Source organism: Anthonomus grandis, chromosome 12, assembly GCF_022605725.1.
Source record: "Anthonomus grandis grandis chromosome 12, icAntGran1.3, whole genome shotgun sequence".
NCBI lineage: Eukaryota > Metazoa > Arthropoda > Insecta > Coleoptera > Curculionidae > Anthonomus > Anthonomus grandis.
This window is the reverse complement of record NC_065557.1, coordinates 7,501,636-7,518,181: the sequence shown is the minus strand read 5'-3', so window position 1 is coordinate 7,518,181 and position 16,546 is coordinate 7,501,636. Positions and strand designations below refer to the sequence as shown.

At 32.7% G+C, this 16,546-nt stretch overlaps 1 protein-coding gene across 1 annotated transcript in view; it reads left to right on the top strand.

Annotated features, from left to right (window-relative positions):
- LOC126743379 (putative transcription factor SOX-14) overlaps positions 1-16,241 on the top strand; it is a 58,041-nt gene extending 41,800 nt beyond the window's left edge. The window contains exon 2 of the mRNA XM_050450438.1: positions 12,880-16,241. Coding sequence (XP_050306395.1) covers positions 12,880-13,785 — 906 coding nt within the window. The 3' untranslated portion in view covers positions 13,786-16,241. The remainder of the gene's footprint in view (positions 1-12,879) is intronic.
- The last annotated feature ends 305 nt before the right edge of the window (positions 16,242-16,546 follow it).

The following is a 16,546-nucleotide window of genomic DNA, read 5'->3' as shown; positions in this document are numbered from 1 at the left end:
ATTCAGCTAAAAGATGGTCATAATTAGGCCTAAAAAAGTATATGATCTAAATTCCTATCCAAAAAATTAACCTGGAATTAGGTCTTGTAATCAAAAATCCCATGTATTAGCCAATTTGTTCAAGTGGAAGATGCTTTCTTCAGATAGAATAACTAGAAACTAAGGTTGGTGAGACTTTTGGAGAATGCACTAAAGTGGCTTAAGAGCTTTGGTTTTAGAGGTAGAAGAAATCTTTATTTCAAAAAAAACTTCGTTTACATCTCTAGTAAAAAGCATTAAGATAAAACTAAACTTAGGCAACAATTAAATTATAATACGGTCTAAAATTTGTCTAGAAAATATTCATCATTGCTGTAATAAGCTTTTTCTATAATTAATTTCTCAACTTCTATCCTAAATAATTTCTAAGATATAGTATTTCTAAGCCACAGTAGAAGATGCTTAAATATCTTCTGAGTGAGTTTTGGGTTAAAGAGGTTGTGGGTATTGGCAATTAGTAAATGATGAACAAGTAGAATTTACATTTGTTGGGTGAATGATTGAAGAATACCTTTTATGCATTAAAGAAGCAGTCTCAAGTATAAAACATGACAAGAGTATTAATATTTGTAAACTGATAAAATATGGCTTGACAAGATTCTCTATGGTTGCAATAGAAACACTGAACTGCAAGAATAAACACCATATCTTAGGTGTGAGTCAACCAAAGCATAATAAGCATCCTCACTCTGATGATGATAAATTAATAAATTACAGTCTTTTTTACATTTGCTAAATCCTGATTAACTAATTCCTTAAGAATAGTGGTATCCTTGCTGTGCCAAAGAAGAGTAGGGTCATCAGCAAATGAAGTGCTCTGGGCATACCTGATAATCCATGGTAAATCATTAATGTATAAAAAAAAGAGAGGACTAAGAACAGACCTTTATTTCTATCCAGAAAATAAACCTGGAACTAGATCTTGTAGCCAAAAAAATGTATAATGACCAGAAAAATTCAGTTGCAACAGAGACTCTTAACGGATTGCTGTCAATAATTGTAAATCTACTGTATCCAACAAAATTCAGATCGATTCAATGAAAAACTGCAAGGATTTAGTTCGTACAGTTAGTTCCTATTCGTGACTCGAGTGCTTGGAATCCATCCTTCAAATTTAAGAAAATAATTTTGAAATGTTCTCTATTATCACGTTCATCCCCTCGTATATCATTATTGTTTCATGCCTTGCAGCTCGCCTTTTCCCACGTACCTAGCACTTTAACGAAAAAAAAAACTCTCATTCGTTATTAATGACGCGTTGCAACGGGGACGTAATAATGTGGGTAAAATTAAAAAGTATGGCCGCGTTAACGTTACCACAAAAGAATTTAGATAAAAATGCCCGATAAGCAAAATAAATAGCATGTAGTTAATTGCAAAACAAAACGGGGGCACTCCAGTGAACACCACCACCACACCCCCCTCCCTCTCGGCGTATATAAGCGATGGGGTCAAAAACAAAACAACAAAAAAACAACAACAAAGAGGAAAAGAATGAAAAGGAATAAAACAAAATAGCGACGTGACGTTAATTAATCTTTCAGCAAAGCAACACGGTACGGTACGTACGATCGGGGCCTAACGAGGGGGCATATCCTCGACGGATGAGATGCCCCCGGGGGCAACGCGGTACATGTGAACCGGCCCTAATGCGAAAAACTGGTTTGAGCGGATAAATCAAGCGTGCGTTGGAGAAAAAGAATGCGCACGACTAAACAGAGATCATGCACGCAGCGGGTCACTGGGTTCACGGACTACCGGATCCCGCGGTAAAAAACTACACTTTTATTCTGTACGGGTACAACAAACTTTGATGTCGGATTTTGTTTTTTTCTGTTGTTATTTTTCCCGCTGTGTTTTCAGTTTATCTTCGTACACGTTCGGTACATTGGCGCTCTAAACCCTATATATGTGGTATACACGTATTCATTTTGGTCCTTCGAACCGGATATTGTCTTTATTTTTAGTTTTTTGTATTAAAATGCGTAGCAAATTTTGTAGTTAATTCTACTAGCTAGTATATAAATAGAAAATAGAACTTTTAAGACAAGAAAAATAAAAAAATTATTGAAGAAAAATTAATTACACTCCAAATTCAGACCTTACGGATGAAAGGTTACCATTTTTAAAATTATGATGTAAGAAAATGCTCGATATAAAAAAAATAATATTAAAATAATGCGGTATAATGTTGAGGTCTAGAGAGGTGATCTCGACATCTTATCTCACGGTTTTGAATGAGAATTAAAAGTAAGTAACCTCAGTCTTAGTAGGGTTTATCTTTAAGTTGTGTTCCTTCGAATAATCGGACACTGGGTTTAAGATCTTTATTACGTAACTCTTCAGTTTCTGCCAGATCATTAGGATCAAAGCAATGTATGGATTTGCAGTCACTTCAAAAAATGTCAAAGGTGTAAATGAGAAGTAGCAATGATCCATATGGAACTCCAGATATTATGGTTTTAGCAGACAAATAATTATTACGAATTCAAAGATACTGCTGCCTAACTAACAAATGGCTTTGAAAAAAGAAGACATAGGGCCCAAGATGCATCAGCTTTGCAAAAGTAAGTCAAGGTCGATTATATTAAAAGCCTTAGAGTAGTCGAAACACACAGACCGCCATGCTGTTATCTAAAGCTCTAATTATGTGTGTCAGGTTCAGTCATTTGAAGCCTGATTGATGAGTTGGAAACAAGTGGTTGATTTTAAGGAAATCTATAAACTAACTCTTTTAAGAATTGTTGACATGACCGGCGAAGGTCACTTAAATTGATTGTCTTACTGTCTTTTGGGACAAGAAGTGATATGACAGACTTTGGACTTAATTGAATAAACATATTCAATTAGGATTCCGAATAACTTCAATATTTCTCTGCCTTTTTTTCTATAGGGACTGGTATCAAGCAAATGAATCACCTTTCGTGCACTTTCCACAAAAAAACTTCGCATTGACTTAAGCTGTAGTACTTTGTACTCCCGTTACGAGTCTTGCATCCAAAAATCTCAATTTGAGAACTTCTTTTTTCGTACACATCCAGAGTAAACAGGATATTTCCAACCACGTGGCAGCTCTGTGAATCCTCGAAACCAGTCCTTGCTTTTCTATTGGTTGGAAAGGTGCTACTCTCTTAGCCGCCATACAACTATAAAGAGGACCAGAGGAAGTCAACCTAGAAAAGGCTGGAAGTCCGCAGGATAATAGGCGGTTGCTGTTTTTAAATATTGTCTCTATTCTTGGTCAATTCCATTGCTAACATTTAAATATTGCTATCCTACATACTAAATTTAATAATGAGGTACTGTTGTACGCAGCATCGCTCGTGGCATTGACGTGCAACATCTTCAGTCGTGTTGGTAATGATCTCTTTAACCCACAAATTGCTTCTGTTTTTTTTGTAACATTTTGAAAGTTGAAGCAAAAACGGGTTTGACAAGTGTGGGACAATCAAAAACTAGTTCTAGGCCCTGAAACTTAAATGGTTCCATCCGATCGGTTGCCAGCAACCAAAATTGAGAACGCAGCATATGTCGGTTGATCTTTATTTCCGTAGAGGCTTATAACCTCTACAAATCGATTAATATATTCATCCTAGAATTCCATAATTTTTTTAATTAAAATTCAACAGACTTTCATGAAAACGGATCGACTTTCATGATTGGAAATAATTTTTGGTTATAGCAGCAATTTGTGTGTCAAAGACAGCATTAGCAATACAACTGACTAAAGATGTTGCGTACCAACGCTGTTAGAGTGCGCCACATGCGATGCTGCATATAATAAAAGAGTTTGTGATCACCTACCCTAAAATGAAGGAATTAACTGGAATAACCAAAATGCGTTCCAATTTTTGGTCCTTCGAACTGGTCATTGTATTTGAGTTGGCTCTTTTTTTAGTTAATTGGCTTTTTTTTTTACTAAACTATTGATTTCACATTAACTTTTCAACTAATGACGAGGATATTAATAAAAACATACAAATCTAATGGTTGCTTATGGGTTATTATTATGTATATCAAATGTATATTTAATGGTTTTACGAGTTTGGTTGATTAAATAGTAATGATATTTAGTATAGGCTTACCTTATATATCTTAGTTCTAAGGTGTCACATCAAAAATAAAGATCATTGATCCGTTTAAAAGCATACGTTAATTTGTCTATTTAAGTTCCTAGAAAATTCGGCAAAAAAATACGCTCATTAATTCGGCGCCCTGGAGTGATACATTACGCTATGCACCAGTAAGTCCCGAATTTGTTTACGCCGTCTATCCTTTCGGTTAAATGAATTTCGTGGAATAAGCCATTTGTCCCGTATGTTTTTATTGGATAAAATTAATTTTAAAGGGATTCCTAGAACCGGTTTACTGTATATAGAGGTAAATTATTCGTTTCGCGCAAACCTGGTTATTAAAGCGTCAGCGTCTGTGTGTGTGAAAATCCTTGAAATACACTTAAACATATCCGACTTTCGCAGATGCCACCAGGGAGTCCTTTCAAGACCATACGCAGCTGATTTCCTCGACAACTAAACATATTACCCTATTTTTACCCGGAGGTTATCGGGAAAAACAAAGTCTGCGGGGATCGGTTCAAACATCAGCATCAACTGGAACAAAATACGTAACCTCAATTAAGGTTTTTCTCTTTTTTGTTGATAAATAACGTTCCTGTGCCAGATTTTTAAGGCTCATTCTGTTTTTGATCTCTCGGTACAGCGCTATATAACCAAAGTGGGTCAGCCAATAATTGGTTTTTGGTTATTGATACACACGCACACACTCGTCTGTTTGTTTTCTGATTAGTGCGAATAAATAGGCCAGTTCGATACAGAATCTGGAAAATGTCGAGTATTTAAATCCAGTGGAATTTATTTATTTCTCAAACGAAATTGATTGCTGTGGGTCAGAATCCGTTGATTCTTGTAGAAAACACCAGATAAACTTTGACAAAATTGGGCGTAGGAGGTTAAGTGCATTATGTTGTTAATATAAGTAATATAGTAGTTTGCTGAGTGAATGATTTTTATGATAACAGTTACATTTTCAAGAATTAGTGGCTCTTAGCACTTCTGTTTTGAAGTCTTGTTGGATAAATTACCTACTTGATCTCCAGTAATACCAATTTTTGCTTCTGAATTCCTTTGAACCCAACCCAACCTAACATAATTAACTGATAAAGTTGAGAAATAACTTCAACCGAAGAAAATTAAAAACTTTCTTAAGGAATCATAAATATTAACTTTTTGTCTACAAATGCGGTGTTTTGACCCATAGGGCGTCGCCATAAATAAAGCATCGAAACCGATTACCTCAGCGAACCATAAAAAACGAATCCACCACGGATAATCCGCAATTGCAATAATTACTTCTGAAATTGAATCTACCAATTACGACACATCAAAACCGAGTTAATTAATAACGGGCGAATTTAATAGTTTACCTAACGCGAACAGTTTTAAAGCAACCACGAGTCGTATTATTATTTTTTTTTTGACGTGCAAATTCAGTTTCTTACCCACCGAACCATGTCAAATTAGTCTAATCATCGTCTATATAGGCCAAGGCGGCGCGAGAATTAACAGCAAAAGATCATCATCGTGTTTAGATTTTAATTACTTTAGGTTTCGACACTACCTGTAACACCTTTATTAACGTATTAACGACCGATAGTTGCATTGAACAATGGCCGAAGAAGCGATATAAATCGGACCCCAAACAACCTACTTAATATTCCCGTCGGGTCTTATAAGACAAGTAGAAATATAAAAGAGCCAGTGGCCAACAAACTGGCTGTACAGTAAAAACCAAATCCATTTAAACGCCATTTATAGAAGCCAGTCAGCTGAAATAATGCTATAAGCTTAATAAGATTGGCTTTGGCAAAAATCACTGCGTTGCCGCTCTATCAAGTCGGAATTAAAACAAGACATAAACCTCTTGGGGTCTCGAGAGATCTGTCGGATTTGTATTGAGATTTTTGACAGAGGATTTATAATCTCGACTCTTTTTTTCTTATTGGGGTGATTGGGTATTAGATAAAAATGTCGATTTAGATGAGCTGCTTTGAAACTCTCGTTAGTTCAATAAGCTTGTGTCTGGATGAAAAAAATATATATAGTCTTTTTAGAAATGCTTCAGTGATACCTATTGCCTTTCACTTCTGGACCAATTGAATAATGCAATCAGTAGAGCAAAAAATACACAATCTAGTGGAAAATTAAGTGCTGCAGGAAAATTTAGATTTAATTTAGCAGAAGTATCTTTGACATGATATTCTGTGCAAGGCAAATCCTGGGTTTGATGATAACCACAGAAAAAATTAAAACTAACTCAAAGGCCATAAAGTCAACTTTAGAATATTTAAGCTTTTGATGCTGGCTAGTAAAATATTCTGGCTCGAAGAACCAAAATGGTACAATTACACGAAATTTATTGAAATCTAATGAATTGCTTTATTGCAAAAAACTGACATAAAACGTTCAAAATCTAGCATGGTACCTAGTGAGTTAGTTCAACTATTCGATTCGGGAAAATGTCTACTTTAAAAAACTTTAATTTTTCCTTATTGTTTTCTATATCGGCCCTAAAAAGTGTTGCTTTAAGCTAATTAGGTGCAAATTAATTAAAAATAAAAACAGAATTTCTAGAAAGCCCGATATGATCAAAAGGGAATCCAAATGTAAACAATTTATACCCTGCCGTGAGACTTTTAATAAAGTCCTAAAATTTCAATTTAATTTTTCAAAAAAAATTAATTAAAAACCTTTTTCTACTTTATATCTTGGCATAGGACTCTTTTCATAAGCACTTAGGCTTGAAATTTTATTTAAAAAAAATGTATGGGACTCTTAATATGACCGAAATATTAATATTTTTTCAAAAAATATAAACTAAAACAGTTTACTATTTAAATGTCTTGGCATCTTAATAAGTTTGGAATTTAATTTTTTTTAAAACATGCATGAGACTCAAAATATGACCAAAATATTAATATTTAAAAAAAAAAATTAAACAACATTTCACTACTTAAATACCATGGAATGGGACTCTTAATAAGTCCTTAAGCTTTGTACTTAATTAGCTTAAAATTTTTTTTTTTAATGCAAATACATGAATGGGGCTCTTAATATAACCAAAATATTCATCATTTTTCAAAAAAATTAAATAAAGCTTTTACTACTTAAATAAACGACCAGTTTTACTATTTTTTTTTGCAAATAATGAATGGGACTCTTAATATTATGATCGAAATATTTATTATTTCTAAAAAAATTAAATAAAACCCGTTGACTACTTAAATGCCTTGGCAGGGGACTCTTAATAAGGCCTTGAGCTTGAAATTTTATTTTTCCTAAAAAAATGCGTGGGACTTTTAATAGGAACAAAATATTCATGATATTTCAAAGTTTACTACCCAAATGCCTTGGCATGGGACTCTTAATAAGCCCCTAAGCTTGAAATTTTATTTTTCTTAAAAATCTTAATTTTTTTTTTATTTGAAAAAAGGACTCTTAGTATGACCAAATTTTCATAATTTTTTCAAAAAATTAAAGAAAAACCATTTTCTACTTAAAAACATTGGCATGAAACATACCTGACCAAGCAAAGAAACAAGCCTGAACTTTAATTGTTCCTTAAAAATGCAAATAGATTAATGGGACTCTTAATGTAACCGAATTATTCATTATTTGTCAAGAAAATGCAATAAAGCTTTTACTACATAAATGCGGGACCAGTTTTAATTAGCAAAGATTAAAATTGAGAAAAAATAAGAATTTATTCAGAAAATTATAATTCATTAAAATCTAGTTTCTTAGAGCAAGAATTGCTTCAACGATTAATAATTAGTAGAAAAAAATATATTCAAAAAAATGTACTGAAACATAAGATGAATTCCTAAAATGTTTATAAATATTCCGGCTCGAAGGACCATACAAGAACTTAAAAAGATTATGTTAGCTAGATGATTACATTCATTAATTTTATTGTATTTCTTATATTGTTCTTCTTTTTGCTTCTTTCCTGGCTTTTTCACAGATTCAAATTAATAAAACAGTTAAAACTTAAGAATCGAAGGACCAAAAATTTTCAGATTCCTTTAATTAAACCATAATTACCTGCTTTGTTGGGACGAGATCCAAATTGCCATCCAAAATAAATTCTAGCCCAAAAAGTCTATGGTCAAATTGCAATTTCGTATCAAAGGACTTGTTCGCACAATAAATTTATTAACTATTTATTTTTATACGTAAAGCTGACAACTAAATCACAAATACGTGTAAAAAATTCATAAAGTCCGGCTCGTAGGACCAAAAGAAAAGAAAGAACCCTCCCCCTTAACAAAATAAAACAAACGAGGACGTAAATCAGGGCAACTACAATCGTTTCATTTCCTTCTTTGCCTATTTTCCTTCAAAAAATCTGGCGACAACAAAACGATGTCGTTTAGAAAAGAATGAACACCCTCTCTTTGGTGTTTTGTTAAAAGAATTATGACCAGCACGAGCTTTAAGTCGGCAGCTTTTAAGCCCGTCGGATTAAAGGATGTGAGCGGTTAGTCTGTCGTTGGAATAACACTATTAAACCCGTGATTTTATTTTGACTCGCCTATAATAAGTAAGCCGTTTCTCAATCTAATACACGGTTTCCTTTGCTTTTTCGAAATTTATTTACTTATATACAGGTTTTCACAATTTCCTGCGTCGCTGCTATCAACGACCTATAATAGTTGTAAATTATCATATTTATATGATAAAGTAAATTAATTTCACCTGTTTTAACCGGATATCGAGCGAGCTTTAAAATGCCCTGTATATGGAAAAAGGAAGTTAAAAAAAAAAACTTATCCGCAAGTTCGACTTAGTTACAAGTTGGATTGGCTACGAGAAAGATATGTCGTGTGATAGAGGAAATTGTATAATGGCCCGACGACATGCAAGGGCGATATATTGGCTTTTCCTTATATATATATTTTCACAAATCTAATAACAGTAAAGTTACCGACTGTCTGGTTCTCTATAGCGATAGACGCGTTATGATAAAACCATATTGGATCATAAAGATAAGTTAGTTTTATGAACTTTTTATTTTATTTATAAATAAAAATTGTTGCTTTAGTAAGAATTTTTTAGGAGATTGATCATTTTTCATTATACCAAGCGTCAAGTTTCTCATCCATCAATCTGTTTCAAAAATTTAATTGGATTTTTCCTTGTCTAGACTTTGTTAAGTGTATTTTTGGTCCTTTCAGTCGGAATTGTTCTTAATTTATTATTTAATTATTGTATTTATAAGGAAATTGTTTTGATTCTATGTTTTATAGGTCCCTCGAGCCAAATGTGCATAAATATACTAGTCAATTGTCGTTTTATTGGCTTTAAAGTATAATTTTGTTAGAATATGTTTGGACCTTTGAACCGGATTAGTCAATTGATTTCTTGTATTCTATTCGTTACTGATTTTTAAATTTATTTTAGAATCTTATTTCGTTAAGTTAATATTTTTAATTGGTTAATTCTGATTTTTCCTGTTTTATGAACTTTTTATTTTATTTATAATTAAAAATTGTTGCTTTAGTAAGAAGTTTTTAGTAGATTGATCATTTTTCGTGATACCAAGCGTCGAGTTCCTCATCCATCAATCTGTTACAAGCAAGTGTTTAGGAAAAAATGTAATTGGATTTTTTTAAATTTTTGGTCCTTTGAGTTGAAATTCTTCTTAATTTATCATTAAGTTGTCGGATTTTAAATAATTTGTTTTTATTATAAGCTCTAGAGTCGTAATTTTCCTTATTAAAGTGCTCTTTCACTTCGTTAATGATGTTTTATTTTACTGTAAAGTAGATGATTGTTAGTTTATGTTTGGTCCACTAGTCCAACCATTTAATGGTTGGGTTTTACTCTATTTTATTTTTCCCATGACTCATTTTTTCCCATTCAATTTCTGTTTTTTATTAGGAAGATCGACAAATTCCTCAATTGGGGCTAACAGATCTCTTATTCGAAAGTCATAAAAACGAAGACCATGACCATCAAAGTACTTTCTGTGTAGATAGTACGCATTTATCAGACTCATTTATAGAACATGAGTAAAAAGTTTGTTATACCACCTTATTGTCTTTCTGTTGCAAGGATAATATGAGAACATTTGATCCTGGCCATCAATTCCTGACATATATTTGTTGTAGTTTAGAATGACCCTAGGTTTTACAATTTCTTTTTCCCTTTTATTTTTAATAATTTCAGTTTCATTTGCAAATTCTGTGCTAATATAACAGACATTCCGCTTTTCCTTCCATTTTCCAATGTGAATTCCATTGGAAAACCTGGATTCATTTTCTCCTCGTTTTAATTTCGCCTCCATGACTTCTTTTGGGTTGTGTTCGATTTTTTTAAATATACCAGTCAATTGTCCAAGATCAAGATTTTGCTACTTAATTTTTGGTCCTCCGAGCCGGAATTTCTTTATTAATTGATTTTTGATTATTTCTAAATAGATGGTCTTGTTCTAATTATATAACGTTATAATTATTAGTCCTTTCAGCAGATTTTCTCTTTAGCTTTAGACGTGTTACAATTAAAGTCTAATAGATCATGAAGATAGTTAGTTTTATAAGCTTTTTATTTATAATTAAAAATTGATTTGATTCTTAGTTTTATGGGTCCCTCGTGTCGAAGTCCCTCAGTCAATTGGCGTTTTATTAGCTTTAACGTAATATATTGTTACTTTATATTTGGTCCTTCGATTCGGATTTTTTCCTATTTTATTCATTAATTGTTGGTTATTTTATATTTGTTATTACTGATTTTTAATATATTTTAGGAACTTAGTTCGTCGAGGCAATATTTTTAATTTATTAAATCTAATTTTTCCGATAAGTTTCTATATAGAGAAAATATTTAATTGGATTTTTTGTTTTTTAGAATTTAAGTGTTCCTAATTTATTAGTTAATTGTCATATTTTAAATAATTTATTTTTATTACATACTTTCGTGTCCTAATTTTTCTTATTAAAACAGTTAAGTGCCCTTTCACTTCGTATCATTTAGTTAATTGCTGGTTTTTAATAAAATTGTTTTGATTATTTATTTTATGGGTCCCTCGAGTCGAAACGTTCATGAATATACCAATCAATTTTCGCTTTATTGGCTGTAAAATATGATTTTGTTTGTTTCTTTTTGGTCCTTTGAGCCGGATTCGTTACTGATTTTTTAATATTTAGTTTATTTTAGGACCTTAGTTCGTCAAGTCAATATTTTTGATTAGTTGATTCTGATTTTTTCTATAAGTTTTTATTTAGGCACTATTTATTTTTTTTATCTCACTTTACTGATTTAACTTACGGTCCTTCCATCCGGGTTTTCTCTGATCATGTTGTTGATTATTTCTGAATATAGTATTTTGTTCTTAATATTTAATGTGTAGAGTAAGTGGAGTTTCTCAGAAACGGTAAATGCTAGGTTGACGATTCACGTGCCAAAATATTCCGAAGCCAATAATCTACAAAGCTTATTCTTGACTCAGAACGCTATATTTTGCTTCTGAGCTAGCACTGAATTTATTTGGGTTTGCTAAAAGACCGCTATCCATAGAACACACATGCATCGAATAATTGAAATTTATCAGAAAATGTAAATGGTAGATTGATGATTTAGGTGTCAGAATATTCTGAAAGCAATAATCTCAACATTTTATTCTTGGCTCATAACTCTATAAGCAAAAACTGCCATCCATTGAACCACATGCCTCAAATAATTGGAATTTAATTATATATAATTTATTGATTTACTAAGAAAATCAGTTCAAAGGACCAAAAATTATCACGCTTCCTTAACAAAAACAGTAGATAAAATATACACACATTTATCTAATTTTATACTCAAGTATAGGGAGGGAAGGAAACAAAATATATAAAAAAATAATTGTATTTCCAAATCTCCGTACTCAACACCTTTCACTGTTTATACTACATCTGTTTCTAAATGATATTATTTGACACGAATTAATTTTTGGTCCTTCGAGCCGGATAATTTTGCAATAATTTAACCTTTAAATCACGATAAACCTATTTTCGCTTCAATCATAATCGCAGTGAGTTCAATATACTCCCCATAGATCAAGAGATTCTCGAGTACTACTCAAGGAAAACGGGTCATTAAAGACGTTTCGGATCCGGCGCAAAGTCGCGATTAAAATACAAACCCGAAGTAGAAACCAGAAATTTAATGATCCAAAAAAACAAACGGAAAAAAAAATTATTCTCGGTGCATTATCCTAAACGCATAATTTTATTTCATGGCTCGGTAAGTCTTCTTTTTCAATAGCGAAACCGGTTTTTTTGTGTCGGGGTTTAACTGCGCCGTCATTGCAGGACCGTAATTCGTGACAATACGGACTATATTATTCACTAATCTTAATTGGTAAATAAACTTAATTAAAACCCCATTATCTATAAAATAACAAACACACATTGTACGTACACGTACTACGGCAATTGTTATTTAAAAGAGAAAAAAAAACTTAACACGCCTATCCTTGATACGACCAAACGCGCCCGCTGTTTTTTCCATTACGATCTTCCGGACCTGCGCTCTTGTCCGTATAGACACCACAATCGTGAAAGGACAGAAAATCCTTTTTCAGATCTTATTGTTTATGTGTCCTTGCTTCGGCTCGAGTAGTTAGTCCCCCGCTGAATATAGAAAACCGATTCTTGTCACGATATTTTCTTGCTTCGTTATTTAAATTCTTAATTGGGATCCAAATCGAGATTTCTTAACCTTGCATCAGAGTTAAATTATGACATATAAGCTAACAATGTATCTCTGCTTGTTACAGACAAAGAAGAACAATCCAAACCACGTAAAGAGGCCAATGAACGCTTTCATGGTGTGGTCCCAGATAGAACGCAGGAAAATCTGCGAGGTATCCCCAGACATGCACAACGCCGAAATCTCCAAGAATCTTGGAAAACGTTGGAAGATGCTCAACGATGAACAGAAGCAGCCCTTCATCGAAGAAGCCGAGAGGCTCCGTCAGCTCCACCAGAGGGAGTATCCCGATTACAAATATCGCCCCAGGAAGAAAACCGCTAAGCCAGCCCCCAAATCATCCTTGAAGAAATCCTCAAAGAGAAGCGGCAAAGCGAAGAAAAACGATAGCAACAACAACGAATCAGTGAAAGAAAAGATATTCAACAGGCGTACTTCGGTACCAGAATCTGTATCCGCTAGACTAAAAGATAGACTTACCATACCAGCTACGCCAACAGTGCTAGAGCCAGTACCAGAGACCAAAATCGAACCGGTAGAACCCATCACATCCAGAATGGAAATTAGTTACGACACGTATGATTCAGTGAGACACAATCTGAACGCCTCACTCACCCAACTGCCCCCCATTAGTTTCCTAGCTAAGGTACCATCGAGTCCTTCCTGCGAAACCCCCGATTCACCCGAAAGCGCCACCATATACGAAGACTCTTGGGTGAATTTAGTCAAAGAGGAACCGGATGATCGGCTCACGTGTGTAACCCAAATCGCCAACACCCTAGATGACTTAGATAATATAGAAATCTACCCGATGGACGGGGGTATTGACCTGGAAAGGCTAGTAGACCTGGACAATAACTTCGAGACGACATCAAATAGCTCAGGGTCACATCTGGACTTCACAGTTCCCAGGGACCTGTTCCCTATAGACAACAATTGGGTCGGGGAAGTGGAGACTTTCATGATGTCTTGAAGGGACAAAACCTAAGACTGTTGGACACATACAATCAGTTTGTTAATGAGCCAATGATGTGCTTGGAGTCCAGTTACGTGGTGAGGCGAGACAAGAGGAGACCACCACGATATCGTTATAATAATGTTATTTATATTATTTAACCCCAGTTTTGATCTCATTTTTTATGTACTGTGTATAAACAAAACAAAAAAAAAAGAAAAGAAACAGTTCGTTCATTGTTAGGTTCACCAGTCTTTAATTAATATTAATTTTTTTGATCTACCAGTTTTTCTTTTTTAGTGCCTATAGCTCATGTTTGTTAAGGGGTGCGCCTCCGCCACCACCACCATTACAAGGCACTTTTATTTTTTTAGTTTAAACAGATTTTTAAGGTCCTTCGCGCGTTATGCGTTGGATATAATGTCAGGCTGTGATGTATTCGATTTGATTCGATAATTTGATGACCAATTTAGTTTTGGTTAGTCAAATTCAAAAAAAAAAAAATAATTGAGTCCGTTTTTGTGTAGTCGTTTAACCAGGTGCTGCTTTTTTTGTGTCTTTTGTTTTTGGTGCGTTTTTTTAAAGGGCTGCAGTCATGGCACTTGTGTTAGATGAGGAATATACAGGGTATCACTAAATTTTTTGTCTGTGTGTTTAGTAGAAACTTTGAACTTACTTTAGTTGTCTGAAAGAGTCATGGAGCATAGTTTTGTTCAAGCAGTTGATTCTCAGAAAGAAAGTCATCAATGTAAAAGGGAGTGCAGTAGTTATTTGTTTCTTACAGGCACTAATGGTTGAAATTGGAAAGCCTTAACTGTCTGGAAATATGACTGATGTTTTTTTAATTAAAACTTGCTTGGAAAATTGAATTTTTCAAACACAGGTTTCAATAATTTTTCCAGTTACAACGGGCTTTTAAAATCGAATAAAACTACTTCCAGCAAAAAAATATACGCAAAAATTTACATTCAAAAAAAAAAAAAAAAAAAAAAAAAAAAATTCATTTTTGGATTATTATTATTTGTTTAGAAAATTGACTTATTATTTTGACTTAATATTGACTTAAGTTTATTAGAAAGACAGTTTATAAGAAATATTTTTGGAAAAATCTTTTATTTTCACTGAAAAAAAGAAAGTATCAATTGCCTAAAGAAAACACCTTTGAAGTGCAAAAAAGGCTACAAAAAAAAAATTACTACCCGAAACAGTGGATCCTAAAAATTAGAAATCCGTAAGACTTCAAGAATTGGTTATTTATTTTCAAGAGAAAACTGGGAAAATACAAACTGCATTATAGGATTTAAGCTACCTGGAAAAATAAACACAAAATTTACCTTTAAAAAAAAAGCCCCTACTGCTTGGAAAAAATTATTTGTTTTTGGTTCATTATTTTGTTTGGAGAACTGACTTTTTCCAGTTCAAATAATTAGTATAGCTGCCTGGAAAAATGTCAATTTCCATTTAAAATTAATCAATTTCCTGTAAGAGTATTTTGTTTTTAATGAAGGAAATCTGTGGAAGTGCCTGGAAGAGAAACTTTGATCCAAGTAAAAATTAAATTATAAAGATTCAACTACCTGGAAAAATTATGTTATCTATATTTACCACAGTTTTTCAGTCATTTTTCCAGTTCGGCTGTCTGTAAGAATGGAATAAAATTACTACCATAAAAAATAAACAGAAATATTATCTTAAAAAAAAACCAATTTTATTAAAAACTATTTCATTTTCTTGGCCACCTGGAATAAAGTTAAATTAAGAAATACTTAAAACGATTTGATCTTCCTGGACAAATCTTTTAATTTCACTAAAAAAGGGGATTTAACTGGGTGTAAAAATAGTGTAAAATTGGTCCAATAAAAAAATAAACACAAAAATTTAATTTTACCTAAAAAAAAAGTCGAAAACGAAATAAAAAGCCTCAACTGCCTGTAAAAAAAATATTTCTTAATTTCTTGGACAAATCTTTTATTTTTATTTAAATGCATGTAAAGAAGAATATAAAAAAATCTGCTACCTGTGGATCTAAAACACTGTAAATACGTTTTACTCCAAGTAGCCTATTTATTTTCAAAGAAAAACTGGGAAAATACAAACTGCATTATAGGGTTTTTTTTAAATTTTCTAAGGCTAGAAAATGTTTGTTTCTATTACAAAACTGGACAAAAACCAACTGCCTGGAAGAGTGACTTTATTAGTAAAAAAATGGAATTATTCACTTCTTCCAGGCCATTAAAGAACAAAAACTCGTCACCTAATACCCCCTGTATATTTCTTTAAATAACATATTTTAAACATGACTTAAGATACTGAGTTTGACTTGCGCGTTTCATGATAAAATATTAACCCTAGGGTGCTGTCCTCAACTTGTATTTAATTAATTTAGGTTTGCCTTTAAAGTGAGACGAGTGGACATATAAGTTATATTATAAATAATTGTAAATAACTTATATAATTATAAAATTTATCTACTATGATCGACTTTATTTCCATATAATTTATATACCTAGTTTAGGGAGTAAACAAAAATATTATCCTGTATAAACTAACTAAAGTTACTTAATGAAGAAATTTAATCTTATTACTGTATTATTAACATAATTTTATCTGTATACCTTATTATCTTTTTCCGCCTTATTTATAACTAAAATATGCTTAGAAAAATCTTATGTTTATTAACATATAACCGGAGGGCAGCATCGAAAGGTCCAAGTCGAACTCCTTATGACCCTTTAAGAAAATTGAATAAAATAAAATGTGGCACTTTGCATAGGGTACT